The sequence below is a fragment of the Aedes albopictus genome, chromosome 2 (assembly GCF_035046485.1).
Source record: "Aedes albopictus strain Foshan chromosome 2, AalbF5, whole genome shotgun sequence".
In the NCBI taxonomy this organism is placed as follows: Eukaryota; Metazoa; Arthropoda; class Insecta; order Diptera; family Culicidae; genus Aedes; species Aedes albopictus.
Window position 1 is genome coordinate 364,636,651 of NC_085137.1, and position 18,633 is coordinate 364,655,283.

Here is an 18,633-nt window from a genome sequence, read left to right on the forward strand (position 1 = left end):
CTGTCTCGCTCAGTCCCACCTACCAGCATGTACTTTGTCTTAACCGTATTCACCACCAGTCCGACCGTTGCTGCTTCGCGTTTCAGGCGGGTGTACAGTTCTGCCACAGTTCCAAATGTTCTAGCAATAATATCCATGTCATCCGCAAAACAGACAAATTGGCCGGATTTCGTGAAGATCGTACCCCGGCATTTGAGCCCGGCTCGTCGCATAACACCTTCCAGGGCGATGTTGAATAGTAGGCAGGAAAGTCCATCACCTTGTCGTAGTCCCCGTCGAGATTCAAATGCACTGGATAGTTCACCCGAAATCCTTACGCTGTTCTGCACACCGTCCATCGTTGCTCTTATCAGTCTGGTAAGCTTCCCGGGAAAGCTGTTCTCGTCCATAATTTTCCATAGCTCTGTGCGGTCGATACTGTCGTATGCCGCTTTGAAGTCGATGAACAGGTGGTGCGTTGGGACCTGGTATTCACGGCATTTCTGGAGGATTTGCCGTACGGTGAAGATCTGGTCCGTTGTCGTTTCGTCGATTCCGTTCTACGTACCCGATAGTGCTCTCGGCTGCGTTGTTGATGGCTGCTTGGCCTGTACTCCAGCAGTCCTCTAGAGGGGCCACATCGAGCACACCCTCGTCCGGCAACGCTGCCTCAAGATTCTGCGCGTATGCGGTGGCAACATCCAGTTGCTACAGTCGCTCTAGATCGTACCGGCGCGGCCGTCGGTACTGTACATTGTTAATAACGAAGAGTTTTGGGCGCAATTTGACCATCACCAGGTAGTGATCAGAGTCGATATTAGCGCCACGATAGGTCCTGACGTCGATAATGTCGGAGAAGTGCCATTCATCAATCAGAACGTGGTCGGTTTGCTATTCCGTTTGTTGTGGTGATCTCCAGGTGTAACGATACGGGAGGCTGTGCTGAAAGAAGGTGCTACGAATGGCCATGTTCTTGGAGGCGGCGAAATCGATGAGGCGTAGGCCATTTTCGTTCGTCAGCTGGTGGGCGCTGAACTTTCCAATCGTCGGTCTGAATTCCTCCTCCTGGTCTACCTGAGCGTTTAGATCCCCTATGATGATCTTGACGTCGTGGTTTGGGCAGCGATCGTACTCGCGTTCGAGCTGCGCGTAAAATGCGTCTTTGTCATCATCAGTGCTTCCGGAGTGAGGGCTGTGCATTATGCTGATGTTGAAGAATCGGCCCTTGATCCTCAACCTGCACATTCTTTCATCGATCGGCAACCAACCGATCACGCGCCTCTGCATATCGCCCGTCACTATAAAAGCTGTTTCCCAGCACGTGTGTTGCCGCAACTCTGGTAGATGGTATGATTACCTCTAAACGTTCGCATCATAGATCCTGTCCAACACACCTCCTGCAGCGCTACGATTCCGAACCCGCGGTCCATCAGTATATCGGCGAGTATGCGGGTGCTCCCGATGAAGTTGAGAGGTCTGCAGATCCACGTACCGAGCTTCCAATTGCAAGTCCCTTTTCGTCGCTGTGGTCGTCGCCATTGGTATCGGTTCCCATTCTTTTCTTGTTGATTTTCCGGTGCTAGTCTTTTTTACGACTGGCTCGCAGGACCTGACACCAACCCACGGGAGCTGGGCTTACCTTCCCGGAAACCACGGGTTCTGCATTGGCATTTCCTCCAACTACAGTGCTAAAAAGCTAGGCTCAAGCGCCAGTCTTCGCCGGGGTGGTGTTTTTAATGGGCGCCCAAATGATAATATTTTACCTGAGCTTCCACCCCCAAATGAACAAAAATATTCTTTTGCGAATCACAAACAAAGAATGATTTATGGAAAACTGTCACATGATCCATCGATAACTTTTCAATGTTCGCTAGAAGCTACAAGAGCACCATAAAGTAGTAATTTACTTACTTATTTACTTTCAGTCCTGGGCACCCACGGTGGTGCAGAGGGCTGAATTGAAAGTTCTCCATCCTGGGCCAGCCATAGCCTTGACCTGTGACCAGGTCAAATTTCTGTCGACTTGCTTGATTTCGTTTTTGAGGCTGCGGTGCTATGAGCCTCTGGGTCTGACTCTGCTGCGATGCCCTGCTGGATCAAAGGCTTGCTTGCAGATTTCGTTTCCGCCCCTGCGTAGAGTATGGCCGACCCACCTCCACTTTCGCTCCCGAATTTTTGGTCGCTATCGGCTTTTGATGATATCAACGATGGAGCTCCACGTTGGAGATCCAATTATGAGGCCACCGTGCACGAATTATATACCGTAGGCATCTATTGATGAAGACCTGCAACCGTTGAGTGTTCTCCACTGATACACACCAGATTTTACTGGCGTATCGCAGCACAGATTTCGCGTTCGAGTTAAAAATTCGAATTTTGGTGCGTCGACTGATCTGGTTGTTTTTCCATACATTTCTTAAACTCACAAAAGCAGCCCTCGCCTCCTTCATCCGTGCACCTATGTTGGATCTTGGTGCCGCCACCGGCCGCCATTTGGCTACCAAGATATTGGAAGCTTTCAACATTCTCCACTTATTGCCCAGCTACAGTAAAGCTGGAAGGGCTGACCGTGTTTACATCCAACGATTTGGTCTTGTTGACGTTGATGGTAAGACCTGCCGCTGAGGAGCGATTGGCAAGATCATCGAGCTTGCTCTGCGTATCAGAGCACCCTTGAGCTAGGAGAGCAACGTCATCAGCCAGTTCGAAGTCATTTAGGTGCTTCATGTTAATGAGCTGACAAAGCAATCCACGATTTGGTTCACGGTCAATCGCACCTACCACGATCTCGTCGATTATGATGAGGAACAGCAGCGGTGATAGTATACATCCTTGTCGCACTCCAGCAACGACCCGGATCGGATCGGACAAAACGCCGTTGTGCAGTACTCTGCACGAAAATGCCGTGTACTGTGCTTCAATGAGGCCGATGATTTTCTCAGGGAGACACTTGCGCCTGAGGGCTTTCCATGTGTTTCCGTGATTGAGACGGTCGATTGCATTTTCATAATCAATGAACACCATGTAGAGAGACTCTTGGAATTCATTGATTTGCTCCAGGATGATACGGAGCGTGACAATATGGTCTACACAGGATCGTCCAGCATGGAATCCTGCTTGCTGCCGTCGTAGAGTTGCGTCAATCTTCTCCTATATCCGGTTAAGGATCACTTGGCAGAGGACTTTGAGAACGATACACAGTAACATGATGCCCTGACAATTATCGCATACAGTCAGGTCACCTTTTTTGGGTACCTTTACCCAAAACGCCTTGCATCCAGTCGGCCGGAATTGTCGCGGTTTCCCACATGTTGCATAATATTTGATGCAGTAGTTGTGCGGATACTACGGGATCAGCTTCGAGCAACTCAGCTGATATGCGATCAACCCCTGGGGCCCTGTTCGATTCCATGCTACGAATGGCTGTTTCTATCTCCTGCACTGATGGAGCTTCGGTGTTGACGCGGGTAATGCGTCGAACCCTTGGCGGATCATGCTGAGGTGTTGATGGCGTGGCCGACACTTGAAACAGGTTTCCAAAGTGCTTGAAGCAGCGTTTCAACTGGTCAGCCGGGTCGGTCAGTAACTGTCCAGACGTGTCTTTCACGGGCATCGTAGCACTCATCTTGGTCCCACTCTAAGGCGATGTGAGACATCGTAGAGGGGACGGATGCCGCCTGTGTTTGCGGCTTTCTCGCCTTCGTTGGCTAGGGAGTCCGCCCACGCTCTTTTGTCCCATCTACATGATTGTTTCACTTTCTTCTCGAGAGCCGAACAGCGCTGACGGGCTACGACTTTGGCTCCTCGTGTTTCCGCTCGCTCTATCGCGGCTTTGGCGTTCCTTCGCTCCTCTATCTTCCTCCAGGTATCATCTGTGATCCACTACTTTCTTCGGGTACGTAGCTCACCCAAATTATTCTCGCCGGTGGTGATAAAGGCGTTCCACACTGAAAATACATGGAAAAAACCTCTAGCTCGTCGAGATGTCGAGATCCTCATTTGGTGTCTTCAGAGAAAATATTTCTATGGGCATGGTCTTTATTCTGAGCGGTAGTTATTTTTCCTTACGTTATTCGCATGAAAGTCCTATAAGTCATTTTGGCCAAATTGTATTTTGATAAAACCTACGCGTTCTTGATGGCACTTCATTGATCTTCTACGCTTCCACCTTCTGGAATATCCGCAGCACGGTTCTCTAGCTCCTCGATGAAGGACCTTTTCACTGCAGCGTCTTCCATTCAGCGTGTGTTGAACCGGCGGCCGATTTTTTCCTCCTGTCGATGGATCCTAGCAATGCGCAGTCGGATCTCGCCGATTACGAGATGATGGTCGGACGCGATGTTGGCGCTACGTTTGTTCCGCACATCAAGAAGGCTCCGTCTCCATTTACGGCTGATGCAGATGTGGTCGATTTGATTTTCCGTGACGCCATCATGGGAAACCCATGTCACTTTGTGCACTGGTCGATGAGGAAAGAGCGATCCCCCAATCACCATGTCATTGCTGTCACAAAGCTCTGCAAACAGCTCTCCGTTTTCACTCATTTCTCCGAGACCATGGCGTCCCATGACGTGCACATAGTCCGAGCTACCGGAACCAACCTTCTCGTTGAAGTCGCCCATGAGGATCTTGATATCACCTTTCGGAATCTTGTCCACGACAGCATTCAGTTGACTGTAAAAGTACTCTTTATCTTGCAATTCGGCTGCATCGGTTGGCGCGTAACATTGGATCATGGTGGTAAGGTTTCGAACCCCTGTTCTGAATTTGGCTACAATTATCCTCTCAATAATAGGCTCTCCCTTCATGAGCGCAGCGTGGGCGGGCACGCTGCTGAGCAGGAAACCAACTTCACGGTGGCGAGGAGCGTGTTCACCTCATAGGCCAGAATATAGCAGAATTTGACCCGACGCCAATTGTGTTCTCCGAAGTTCGGCAACGGACTTCGCTCAGTCCTAGGATGTCAAGCTTCATACGGTATGCCTCATTGGCTAGTTGTGCCAGTTTACCCTGCTGAGCTAGGGTTAATACATTCCAAGTTCCAATTCTTGTCTGTTGTTTTGCGCTTAAAGTCGTTGCCGTTGAGTCAGTTCGTAATGTTTTATTTTCGGTTTCAGTAACGGTTTTTTGGGTTTCGGAAACAGTAGGTTGTTGGCGTAGCTTTCGGTAGAGGAGCATTTCATACTTAGCCGCTGGATGCCAGAACAGACGCTGTTCGAGCCGCACCTCCTTGGTGAACAGACGCTCGAGACGTACCTCATCAATCTAGCTGAAGTCAGAAGGACAACAGTGCCCAGACTGCAGTACCAGCTAAGCACACAATTCTTAGCTGGCGGCACTGGTGCAGCCACGGGGGGGGGGGGGGGGGGTGTTTAGGGTTAAACCCCCCCCCCAGAGCCAAAATTTGTGGAACAAATTTACAGTATATTTCATATATACAGTATATTTTCACACTACGTATACAATTGCTTATTACTATTTACAAAATGTAATTTCTGGCTACGCCACTGGCTGGCGGTCTTTGTCATCGCTTGACCCGTGGAAGCATGAGGTAGGAGCTTGTGAGGACCAGAGCAGTGGACGCTCTCCTTATCGACTCACCGTTTTGCAGCCCACGGGGGTTTCAAGGGCTCTTAATTGTGATTCAGGGGGGAGGGGTTGTCTTGAGTCGTTACAAGGGATTTCAAGAGCGCTTCAATGGGTTTGCAGGGGCGTTTCAGAAGGGTTTCACGATCCTTTCAAGGGTATTCCAAGGGGTTTCAAGGGCTTCTTTCTGTACATGCGATATGATCATTGGCAGAGGAAGGTCGCAGTTAATATCCGTGGAACTGCTTATAGAACACTAGCTGAGAAGCATGTTTTGCCCAAGTAACATTTTTAGTTTTCTCATTGCTTTCAAGCTGTTGTTACAATCAAACAGTTAAAACTAATTTTAAAGCTTAGAAATCCTAACAGCTCTAATAAACCCGTAATAAAACCCATATAAACCCAAAAGGGCCCACCCTACAGGAGGTTGTTAAAACCAACTCTTAAAACCTTATGTATGCTACTTGGTTTTGTGACATATTCTTGTAGTATACTGTACAGCATAGATAAGATTTGTTTTGCAGGTCGCATGAAGACCAACATGCCGTTTTGGAGTTCGTACAACATCTTAAAAGAACGATTAAAACCAAAGAATCAAACTGAATCTGAAAATAAAATCATCACAAAAATTGACAGTAAATTGCAAACTATTAATAATACAATAACGGAAATTATATCAATCATCCATGTCCATAATGTTTATTTGCAAATTTTCACGGGGAAAACCCTGTTGCTGTAGCAAAAAAAAATCTATGCCAAGAAAAATTAATCGTAAAAAGCAATGAACTGTTTCCAAAAAAGGCGGTGCGCCACCTCATTTTGAGGTTTTTGGCATATAAATAATAATCATTTTAATTCCTCGTGCAAAACCATGAATTCAATTTACAGTCCAAAAATCAACATGGCGTACACACTTGGAATTGATCATCGTGATGAAAAACATGGATGCCGTCAAGTTAAATCCTCCTGGTTTTGTTTAAGATGGTTTAGGATCAGTTAGTATGAAAGGAACATGTTCTAGAGTAGTTGTTCTTTATGAATACGATGCAATGACTAGCAAACATCTACTTATTCTTAACACATAATTATGTGCGCTACACAAACACTGTTAAGTTTTACGGAAGTGTGGGCTCGGACTGAATGCTCTTAAGAACACATGTGCTAATGTCTTGTGTCTCATATAAACACAATACATTCTTTTGATTTTTCGCGGAAAAAAGGCTGATTTTTTTTTTCAAAATTTTATGGTTAAGATACATTATGACCATAATAGTTACCATACCGTTCCGGTATGACTCTGCAGACATAGGTAATCCTTGCGCTGATGGTGGGTACACAATCATCATCATCATCATCATCATCAAGATACATAATGACTATATTTTTTTATTTTAAAAATGCAATTAATCATTCACTGAATGGTATAAAAAAATGGTGATGATCTGTTTGTTGTGAAAATTACGGTACGTTGTATGGTGAATCATTTTTGAAAAAAAAAATATTGTAACAGACGCATTCTACCGTGACGTTACAACGTGTTGACGCCAGAGTATCCACTATAACTTGTAAATTCGACCGTAAATCCTCAAATATTTTTGCATATTTGGATTTCTTGTAAAATTTCCTATAAGTATGGTTCGTTGAACAGTTAGTTTTCATTGGAATAGTATGTTAACCCTTATGTGGCCGAAAGGCTACCCGGGTACCCAGTTCTCATTTAAAATACACGGTGTGGAAAAAAGCAGAAATTTTGTCGTACACATAACGGTTAAAAATGGGAATGAATAGCGTGACGTTACAACGTTATAACATGACGCTACTAATTCCCATTTTAAACATACGGTACACCGGGGCAAGATGAAACAGCGGGTTAACATGATGTTATCCCTCCAATGATGGTAAACAGCTCGAATGCCATAACACATAGTTTTTGATTCAAACAATCTTTTGACGAAAGAAAAATTTCCAAATTGAATTGAAATCTAGTTCAAAACGTCGCGTTTCATCTTGCCCCGCCCGTTTCAACTTGCCCCGGTGTACCTTACTTTTCAAATGAATACTAACTGTTCAACAGATTAAATTTATCCGAAATTTTACAAGGAATCCGAATATGCATAAATATTTGAGGGTTTACGGTTGAATTTACGAGATATAGTGAAAAATCTGACAAAAACGGCGTCAAAACGTTGGTTGTAACGTCACGGTACACACCAAACGCCTTCAGCAATATTTTGCTGAATTGTGCCGACCTAAAGGGTCCAGCAAATTTTTTTGCTGAACTTTCAACAAAGTTTGCTGAATTTCAGCAAAACGTTACTGGTGATCAGCAGAGTTTACTGAACAAATCAGCAAACTTTTGCTGAATTTCAGCAAAATGTTTGCTGATACCTTCAGCTCGGTAAAATTCAGCAAAATTTTGCTGAAACCCTCAATCGATTTTTGGTGTGTAGAATGTGTCAACAGTTAAATGAATCGTAACACTAATACTACTTAACAAAAATTGCCTTTTTTTTATTGCGTCAATTTCGCCGTTGCCTCCGTCCAAAAAAATGGTAAACCAACCTGTTTCTGCAAAGCTACAAGGTCTTATTAAAAAAGTGTAAGAAAGAGCGGGGGTGGGTTAAAATTGCAGCTTTTCAATTTTGTGTGACGTTATTCATGGACGGTTTACCATTTCTGACAGAAACAATGTTTTAACTGTACACTCATTGCAAAATTATGGGTCACTCTGTCACAAATATTAGTCAGTCAGTTCACCATACAATTCAAATGGAAATCACCCATGATTGTGCTATGACTGTATAATGATTTTCAATTTTTAGAATCTGAAGTTTTTAACATTAGGCACCTATGTAACCATAAGCAGATAAAATTGTTTTATTTAGCATCATATGCACATTTGCTGCAGGTACCGTAAACCGGGGTCAAATTGATCAGCGGGGTGAAATTGATCATTTTCAGGGCTCTACATATTCAATTTCAATTGAAATTTTCAGGCGAATTTTGTAAACAATGTTTTCAATCGTCAATGGAAACAAGGCGCCGTCGTCGTCGCTCAGCCCGACTGTCATCGTCACCGATGAACCAACGCTGCTGCGTCGTCGCAGATGCCACTTTGTTTCGCACTCACAAGCTCACGCACGCTCGTTCGACATCGAATGAATTTCTCTGTTATAACTCAATTGATGAGTGTAACAACCGTCAAATCTGTGTAATGTTAATGTATGCTATGCATATTTAACCGAAATAGTTTATTACCCATAAAAATATTAAGCAAACACACATTTTAGACAATTTGAAAATTTCAATTGAATACCAGTCGGTGTGAAAATGAGCCGCCACCCGTCGTTGCGTCGAAGATAGTGACAAGAAGGGCGGATGAAGCGAAGCTCATGCATGTTGTTTTGAATGTTCCCGTCGTCGGCGTCCGTCCGATGCTGATGGGCGCTCGCTTTCAGCGTCATGTTTTGGTTTCGACGATGTAGGCCTCTGATTTGGGTACTAAATTGTAATTGCATACCAGGAACTTCTAAGCGTCGCAATGATCTCAAACTTCTTACCTAATCTAATTCATAGATATCTAGAGATGAGTTTAGGCTTTTTTTTGGAAAAAGTTAGTTTGCCTTATTTTTTTAGGAATTTGCAATGTATTTCTCACTTAGCTAAAATCATTGCTACTAAACAATCGATTGCCAATAGGACTACCAGTAAATTTTATGTTTTAACATTTTTGTGTAGCCTTAGTTGGAAAGTTATGAAGCTATGCTGAATATGAATAAGTTAAAAAAGCTTTTTTTTAATGAAAATGTCATTTATTGTAACAGAAATCACGTATTTCAAAGGAAATTGCCTACCTTTAGGCGTTAAGGGGGAGGGGGGGGGTAAATTTCAAAATTAATTTTGCATTTTAAGTGTCAAATTCACTAGTTGTAAGAGTTTTGACGCGTTATTCGGATTTAGAAGAGCTAAATTAAGTGGATAAAGAAGTTTTTCTTTTTAACCGATGCCTAATTCTGTACTGATCAATTTCGCCTCAAAGTGGCATCTTCATTTTTTTAATTTTTAAAGTAATTAAACTAAAAGTTTAAATTTGTTGAACAAAATTCTGTCACATGGTTTCATGGAGATCCACTGGGTACTGATTTTTCAGAAATTCTTTTGGCAATATTTGAATTGCCACTAATGTTATCCGAAAAAGTTGATTTAAAGTGATCAATTAGACCCCGGATTACGGTAATTCAATGTAAGTCAGCCGTATATGTGCCCGGTATGCCACTTCATTGCATTTCCTTCAGTGCGCTTTCTTATTCCGATTCTCCTTTAAGACTCTTTTTATTTGGATCGTTGGTGTGCTCGACTGTAATTGGGAGGGAACTGAGGTTTTGTCCCAAGCAACACACTTGGACATTAATAAGTTCCTGTAATTTGTATGCAACTATATTGAAAGTTATGCCATTTGAACCAATCGTCTTATTAACAACTAAATTGCAACGAAAAAAGCACAAGAGGTGGAGCCAATATAAAACATCCATTCGTTATATAAACGGTTTTAATACGCAATCGAATTATAACCAAGATACAACTTATAGTCTACTTAAAAAATGGTGACCGATTCGACAACTAGTCAGCTAGTCACCACATTCGCCACTGCCAATTATTATGCATCAATAGTTTCGTTCATGTGATTATTAAATTGTGTGCATAAATATACCCCAAATAAGGCTGACCGAGAACGTCAATTTGTGTGCCGTTCAAGATTTATCGGTAAGTTACGCATTTTAGCTCTGTATTCTCAACGCGCCTCAGTCTACCTATCATTTTGCGAGTGAAAATTTAGGCATTTGTGGTGAAAACTACCTCGCCATATTGCTTTGGAGGAGTGCATTTCAGCATCTTGTTTAATGCACCCATAAAATGCTGAAAATTAATTTTAGAATTTAGGAAGATACTATTTGCTGAATCATGTCTATGGGAATCCGTATTGACAAAGTACAACAATGCTGCACGTGGTACACGGAACCACTAAACTACCAAAAATTGGATTCTTTTGGCGCAATCCTATAGTTCGGCCCAATAAGTCAACATTTGAGTGAATCGATTAAACTCACGCAAGGTAAATTGCCTTTACCTCCAACTAAAAATATACTCAAGAGTAGGTAAATTCAACCCAAGACCCCCTTCATTCAACCCAAAGTTGGGTAAATCTACATTTACCCAAAATTGGCTTATTGGCCTCAAGGACCCCCGTTGGATAGACGCATCTCTGTTTATTTACGACAACATCTGTTGGGAAGAGAGGAAAACAACCTAATTTTGGGTAACTAATCAATTTGATATGCTCATTTTAGGGTAAAATCAACCCAAAATAAGGTAGCTTGAATTTTCCGTGTAGCACATAAATAACCAAAAAAGCAGACATGTGTACTTCCCATTTACGTCGACAAGAGGCCGCCCATTTATTACGTACCGAAAATTCACGTTTTTTGTAAAAAATGTAAACCCATTGTAAAATTTTTCGTGGGAAACTCCTAATATTTTTGTACGTTACGTTAGATTTCTCAAATCCCCATGTATTCATATCTTCCCAGTGGTAGGTACCAGTCGTTCAGTACTGCGAAAATGAGGCAGATTTTTTTATTGGTTCAATTTTATACTTCCAATCAGATTTTTTTTTCTAGTTTACCACTCTAATTTTATAAAATTTGGAATATGTCGATAAATTTATGAAGAAAAGGTTACATTTTATTTGCACATGATTTCGTTATTTTTTGAAACATTTTGGTTTTTTATAGTGCATTTTACATTTTTCGTGATCACAAAAACATTTTGCCGCACATTTTGGAACTTCTATCTCTCCTGTCAAAATTGTTCGTTATGTTTTAAATAAGTTCCAGGTGCAACATGTTTATAACAATCAGAATCAATGTTTTGGTTGATTTGGTTTGTAAACGGTTGCAATTAAGATTCGTTGAAACAATCAGATTATACTTCAGTTACAAATTGGTTTCGCAAGTTTCGACTAATGGTGACGTTTGTTTTCATTTTGCTAGTTGTTGTAAAACTGTTACACCTCAGTTTGGCATTAACAACAGGATTTTAATAGGTTTTAATTTTGATTGTTTCATGAAAACTCAGTTGCAACATATTTGCAACGATGATCATTTCCATTTTAGTTGCAGGTGCTACTTGGGGTAGCTTCTCAGTCTTGACAAAATCAAAACGCTGTTATTTTATTTTATCCGACGTTTCGATCCGTTTGGGACCTTCTCAAGGGACTCTGGAAATGTTAATTTGTTCATTTCATATTTCATAATTTCTTTTAAAACTTAAAAACTTTTGAAAAATTAATTTTACCAATAGTTTTCTTTGGAGCACGCTCTCAGTTCCCCCTACCTGGGAATCGATCCAAGGATTGATGAAGGTGCTGCAACACGTTCAGGATGTGCTAAAGCTGATCCGATAGATCTATAGTGTGCCATGATGTTTAATTCTTAAGTGTTCTTGCTGCTGTTTAATAAGTAATGTTTAGATATTCAAAGAAGGGAGGCTCCACACAAATTGAAAAAAATATACACTGGAATAAAATAACAATTTTGTTTACCTTTTTACAAAACGGCTAATAGATTACCTGGAAATAAAAATAAAATACATTCTAGGATGCATATTTAGTTGAACTTCACATAAACTTAAAATGAAGCAATGTTTTGGTAGAGTGATCAATGAACATATTTTTGAGTATTCTTTTCGGATATTCTAAATCAAAGGTTTTCAATGTTTAAACATATTTTATATATTTAATAAAGTATATTATATTTCATAAGAGCAGTTTAATTTTAGTAGAATAACAAGTACGGTCAAAGGGAATTCACGGAAACCCTGAAAATTTGGTGGGGTGTCAAAATTTAAAAATAATATTTTTTGTGCCAAAACCCATTACTTTCCGCATAATGAACGAAATCAGCAAACAATTGAAGGCCGATAAACTAAAATTTGCACTGACAATTAAAATAAGAAAAATGTAGAAATGCACGGTATATTCTAAATATGACAAATTTCGCGGTTTTCCACGAGGTTTCTGGAATTTCGTTCCCATAATCAAATATAACAAATCATCATTATCAATACATTGTAGACCAACGTTTCCTCACATCAGCAGATGGCTTCTCCTTAAAAACATAAATGAAATGTGCAACAATAGTATTCCATGTTTTGGCAACTTGTGAGAAAACTCAACTTGATGGTACATACACTACCCGTCATAAGTACGGACTCATAAAAAGTATTGCAACAATATTGCATCACCCTGACTCACCTCGATATCTCTAAAACCAGAACACCTACTGTAGCAGCTAAGTCAGTCAGGTTAGCACAGGCTTAGGCACATCTAGTTAGCATAGGTTAGAATGACACTTATTGTACCATTATCATCTGAGACACGAAATACAGCAGACGTACAACTACTTGCCTTGTCTAACTTCAGTTCAGAAGTGGGATCACGAAAATTTTCACCCAACGCGACATCATGGAAGCAGTTCACTCTGGCGTAGTCATACATCCTGAATACGTTAACGCAATGATTCCTGTGTTTGAACCGAAAATCATGGAAGCCAAGCGATGGATACGGAACGTTGAACGATTTGGTGTAGCAAGTGGATGTTCGAATGGACTACTCTTGAATTTGGCGGTTATGCGATTAGGAAAGACAGGCAAGCTTTGGTATGAGATGGTTGAAGAAAGCATCGAGAGTTGGAGCAGTTTCAAGATCAAGTTAGTCGAATGGTTTTCTGGTGCTGTTGATGAAGCCGACGTTCATGCGGAGTTGATGCAGAGGGCGAAAGCTTTGGATGAAACATATGAAGATTTTGCGTTTGACATTATTTCCAAGGTCAAGCGAGTGAGAATGAGTGATTCAGCAGTCATGAAGTATATTATTCAAGGAATTCCACACCCATTGGTTCGTTCTATACTCAGCACAACGTTTTATCAATCAACGGAAGAGTTAGTGTCGGCTTTGAGGCATATTGAAGGACAAGAAAGTTTCAAAAAGAAAATGAACATGGACGCACTCAAATCAGAAGAGGATAGCAGAGTAGCTGAAAATGAATATCCAGTTTATAATTCAAAATGCAGTGAATATCACAATGGCGGAAGACTCTCTAATCCAATGTCAAGGCAAAGTAACGTGAAAACATCTGGACATTTTCAAATGGACCAACATCGGACTGGAGGACAAGGCAACCATGCACAAACTGTGAAATAAGAAGCTGACTTCCAGGAGAAACATGTTTATGCATCACAAAAATCAATCGAAAATCATGGTAGGGTTAGCATAGAACAGGTATATTTTGGAATTTTTATCAGGTTTAACAATCATCTAGTTAGTTCAGACGCTTTATTTGATACTGGTAGTCCTATATGTCTAATCAAGAAAAGCCTTGTTCCAGGTAGTATTCAATATCGTAAACTTTCTGAAAATTTATATGTTGGGTTAAATAATTCAAAACTTAATGTGTTAGGATATTTTGATACTGAAATTGTTGTTAATAACTTTATTTATAACTTACAGTTCAAGATTGTGCCAGATTCCACGATGCGCCCGATGTGTATTTTGGGGTCGGATTTCGTTACAAGCAACAACTTGATAGTTGAGTATGACGGTCGCTCAATACAATTTGCTTCAAAAAACACACTGACTGCAGCACAAACTTTGAATTTGGCATCAGCAACGGATGGCCCACTGTTTGAAATAAACAACATTGAGGTAAGCACTGACACTTTCTTGAAGACTGATGTGGATATTTTAGATATTGGTGATAGTGGAACTTCATTGACAGATACAAACAGAATCAAATCTCTCTTCATTGAAATGTATAGTAATAGCGGTTTAAGACCAGACCAACCAGATGTTGAGCATACAATGAGAATAGATTTAACAGATAACAGACCTTTTAATTTTTGTCCTCGTCGTTTATCCCATAGTCAAAAAACAGAAGTTGAATCACAGATTGATAAATTACTTAAAGAAGGTATAATTACAGAGAGCAATTCTCCTTATGCTAGTCGAATAGTTTTGGTGAAGAAGAAAGACAAAACGTGGAGAATGTGCGTAGACTATAGGGAGCTAAATAAAATCACTGTAAAAGATAGATATCCATTACCGTTGATTGAAGAGCAGTTAGATAGTTTGAAAAATAAAAAGTATTTTTCTACTTTGGATCTAAAAAACGGTTAACATCATTTACATATTGATAAAAAATCTCAAAAATACACGGCATTTGTTACACATTTAGGACAATTTGAATATAAACGAGTTCCATTTGGATTATGCAACGCTCCATCTGCCTTTATGAGATTCATTAACAAAATTTTCCAGCCTCTTCTCAGAAAGGGTAAAATAAAAATCTATATGGATGACATACTAATTGCTACCGAAACAATTGAAGAACATATGGAAATACTTAAGGAAGTTTTTGAAATTTTAAATAGGAACCATTTGCAGCTCCAACTGGTAAAATGTTCATTTTTAAAGACAAATATTGAATACCTGGGGTACAAACTAAGTGAATCTGGTATTCAACCGAGCGAGAAGCACATTGAATGCATTAAAAAATTTCCTATTCCTAGAAACATTCATGATGTAAACAAATTTATTGGACTTGCGAGTTACTTCAGGAAATTCATAGCTAATTTTTCAATTATTGCTAAGCCACTCTATGACTTGCTTAAGAAAGATAAAAAGTTTAGTTTTCAAAAACAACAATTAGAAGCATTTGAAACATTGAGAGACAAATTGATTGCGGATCCCATTTTAAAAATATATTCTCCAAATGCAAGAACAGAACTCCATACTGATGCAAGTTCCCATGGGTTTGGCGGTGTTCTAATGCAAGAGCAATCGGATGGTCATTTGCATCCCATCATGTATTATAGCCAAAGAACCAATAGTAGCGAATCAAAATTGCATTCGTTTGAGCTGGAAGCACTAGCAGTAGTTAACAGTATTAAAAGATTTCACATATATTTACAAGGCATCAAATTCACAATAGTAACAGATTGCATTGCTTTAAAAGAAACTTTGAAAAGGAAGGACATTAACGTGAAAATAGAAAGATGGGAGATTTTCTTGTCAGAATATGATTACGACATAATTCATAGAAATTCGATTAACATGAAACATGCTGATGCCTTATCAAGAATTCCTGAAATTTGTTTAATTGAAAATGAACCCAATTCTTTTGAAAGAGCAATTATTGCAAGTCAAATTCAAGACCCGGAAGTAGAAAGAATTCGACAATTATTAGAAACTCAGGAAGATAAAAATTTTGAATTAAGAAACGGAATCGTGTATAAAAAAATGAAAAGGAATCAGTTGTTATTTTATGTTCCGAAAAATATGGTCAACCAAATTTTGAAAATGCATCATGATGATTTTTTACATTTTTCTACTGATAAAGTATATGCAAATATGATAAAGTCGTATTGGTTTCCGAAAATGAAAGAAACAATTTCGAAATATATTAAAAATTGTTTGAAATGTATTGTATTTTTCAAGAAGAATTTCAATAGAGACGGACCTTTGAAAATTGTAGAAAAAGGTGATTTGCCGTTTAATAATGTTCATATTGATCATTATGGACCGTTAACCTTGACAAATAGTAAACTCAAGTATGTGTTTGTGGTGGTTGATGCGTTTTCGAAGTTTCTTAAATTATATCCTTGCAAAACAACGAATACTAGTGAAGTAATAAAACATCTTAGAGCATATTTTACTTGTTATTCAATTCCAGTTCAAATTGTTTCGGATCGCGGAAGTTGTTATACATCTAATAGTTTTAAAGATTTCTTATTACAATCTCAAGTGAAACACATTCTTACTGCAACTGCTTGTCCCCAATCTAACGGTCAGGTGGAAAGGTTCAATAGAGTCCTGACACCTGTTTTAGCTAAATTAGTAGATTCTACTCCAAATCGTGGTTTTACTTCTATTTTACAAGATGCTGAACATTTTATTAATAATTCTTACTGTAGATCAATAGCAAATACACCTTCACAAGTTTTATTTGGGATTACTCAGCGGTTTTCTGGCAATAGAGACGTGGAAAATGTTTTAAATGAAAACAATGAAATGAGAAGAGACTTGACAGAAATTCGTGAAAAAGCTATAGCGGTTAACAGAGCAATTCAGCTCTATAATAAAAAGCAATATGATGCCAAATGCAAATCTGTATCAGTCTATCAAGAAGGTGATTTGGTGTATATACCGCATCATTCTAATTCCGGTGGATCGTCTAAATTGAAGCCACATTTCAAGGGGCCTTATGTAGTTAAGAAAGTTCTAGCGAATAATCGTTATGTCATAGGTGACATTGATGGATATCAACTATCTCGTTTGCCTTTTACCGGTATTTTTGATCCGGTCAATATGAAATTGTGGAAAACGGAAGTCGATCAAACATAGTACACATCGGGGGCGATGTGTTTGATCAGGATGGCCGAGCTGTAGCAGCTAAGTCAGTCAGGTTAGCACAGGCTTAGGCACATCTAGTTAGCATAGGTTAGAATGACACTTATTGTACCATTATCATCTGCGACACGAAATACAGCAGACGTACAACTACTTGCCGTGTCTAACTTCACTACAAAAATGCCGTCTTCAGAAAAGTTGTTGCTTTTGGTCTTCTGAATAACTTTTCTGAAGACAGCATCTTTGTAAGTCCTAAGGTTTTGGAGATATCGAGGTGAGTCAGGGTGATGCAATATTGTTGCAATACTTTTTGTGAGTCCGTACTTATGACGGGTAGTGTACATACTATAGTTCCTACTTGCAAGCGGAAAACCTGAACGCTTGTCTAGTAAAGTGAAATCGCTCAAACCAAAAATCAATTTAGTATTTGAACAGAAAAAGTCCATTCAAACCACTATATGTCAAATGTCTTTAAGATCTCCACTGTAAATCCCATATTCAAGATGATCAGTTTCTCATTAGTTTGTAGTCGGAACGGCACCGTCACCGGCAACGGCAACGACAACGACGACAACCAAACGAAATCGGATGTTAATCCCACCTCGGCTGCGGCAGTTGTCAGCTCCGTCGAAAGTCACAAACCCCAACAAGATTTGGACGACAGCAACAGCATCAGAAGCAGTAGCAGCACTTCAAAGGTTCGATTTTCGTGCCACCGAGCCGGTCATTTGCTGTGGACACACTTCACGGCGGCATATTCGAACCTCACAATCGTGCAGTGGAGCCTGTGGTGGTCGCTGGCGATGGCCGGCTTCATTCAGGTGCAGGTCTACGTACAGCTGCTGTGGCAGGAAATCGACCAGAATCAGGAGTACCTGTACAATGGCGGTGCGGAGGCTTTGTTGACCTTGCTCGGGGCCATCAGTGCCATGGCGGCCGGATACGTGGCCAACCGGGTCTTTGAGCAGTGGACTTTGTGGGTTTTGACCGTCTGCTCCGCCCTGCAGGGTGGATTGATCCTGTACTCCGGCTTCTCGACAAATATTTGGGCAGCATATACCGTTTACATTCTGTTCGGAGCGCTGTACATGTTCATGATAACGATGGCCAGGTGAGGTTTGTCGAAGGGAAATGAGAAACGTTGTGCGGAAGAGGGGGTGGGGGGACGGGGTGGATGGTGCGGTTTGCAGTTGAACCCAGATGGTAGAGGTTATAAAATTGTTTGAGTTTGCGGGAAATTTTCAACGGCAAAAGTGAACAAAAAAGTTTAAAACTGACACGGCCATTGTGCTTTTATGCATGTTTCTTCTAATGCGATAAAAAGTGTTGGCTTTTCGTGGAATTTTTAGAAGTGCTGGTTCACTACACATGGTTTTCTCTCATCAGTACAATTTCTATGGCTCTAGTTTCACCCAGGAGATGGATTGCTCATGAATAAAAGCAATGTTTGCTTTCGAATATGTACTATGTTTTCTTCTGTACTTTACTTTTGTAGATGTACTTTCTTAAATTTTATTAAATTGAATTAGTGCGAAAAGTTAGGCAATTTTGTTTGTAAGTTCTTACAACAGATTAAGCTTCTGCTGGTTTGAGTTGAAATCAAG

At 40.4% G+C, this 18,633-nt stretch overlaps 1 protein-coding gene and 1 long non-coding RNA gene across 6 annotated transcripts in view; one reads left to right on the top strand and one right to left on the bottom strand.

Moving 5' to 3' along the window:
* The window catches only part of LOC134288344 (uncharacterized), a 451,989-nt gene that overhangs the window by 130,367 nt on the left and 302,989 nt on the right, over positions 1-18,633 (bottom strand). The gene's annotated exons all lie outside the window — the stretch shown is intronic.
* Positions 1-18,633, top strand: part of LOC109422848 (reduced folate transporter-like) — a 75,676-nt gene that overhangs the window by 36,391 nt on the left and 20,652 nt on the right. For all 5 annotated transcript variants that reach the window (XM_062852904.1, XM_062852906.1, XM_062852905.1 and 2 more), the window contains exon 6: positions 17,552-18,140. In XM_062852904.1, the coding sequence (XP_062708888.1) occupies positions 17,552-18,140 (589 nt within the window). The remainder of the gene's footprint in view (positions 1-17,551; positions 18,141-18,633) is intronic.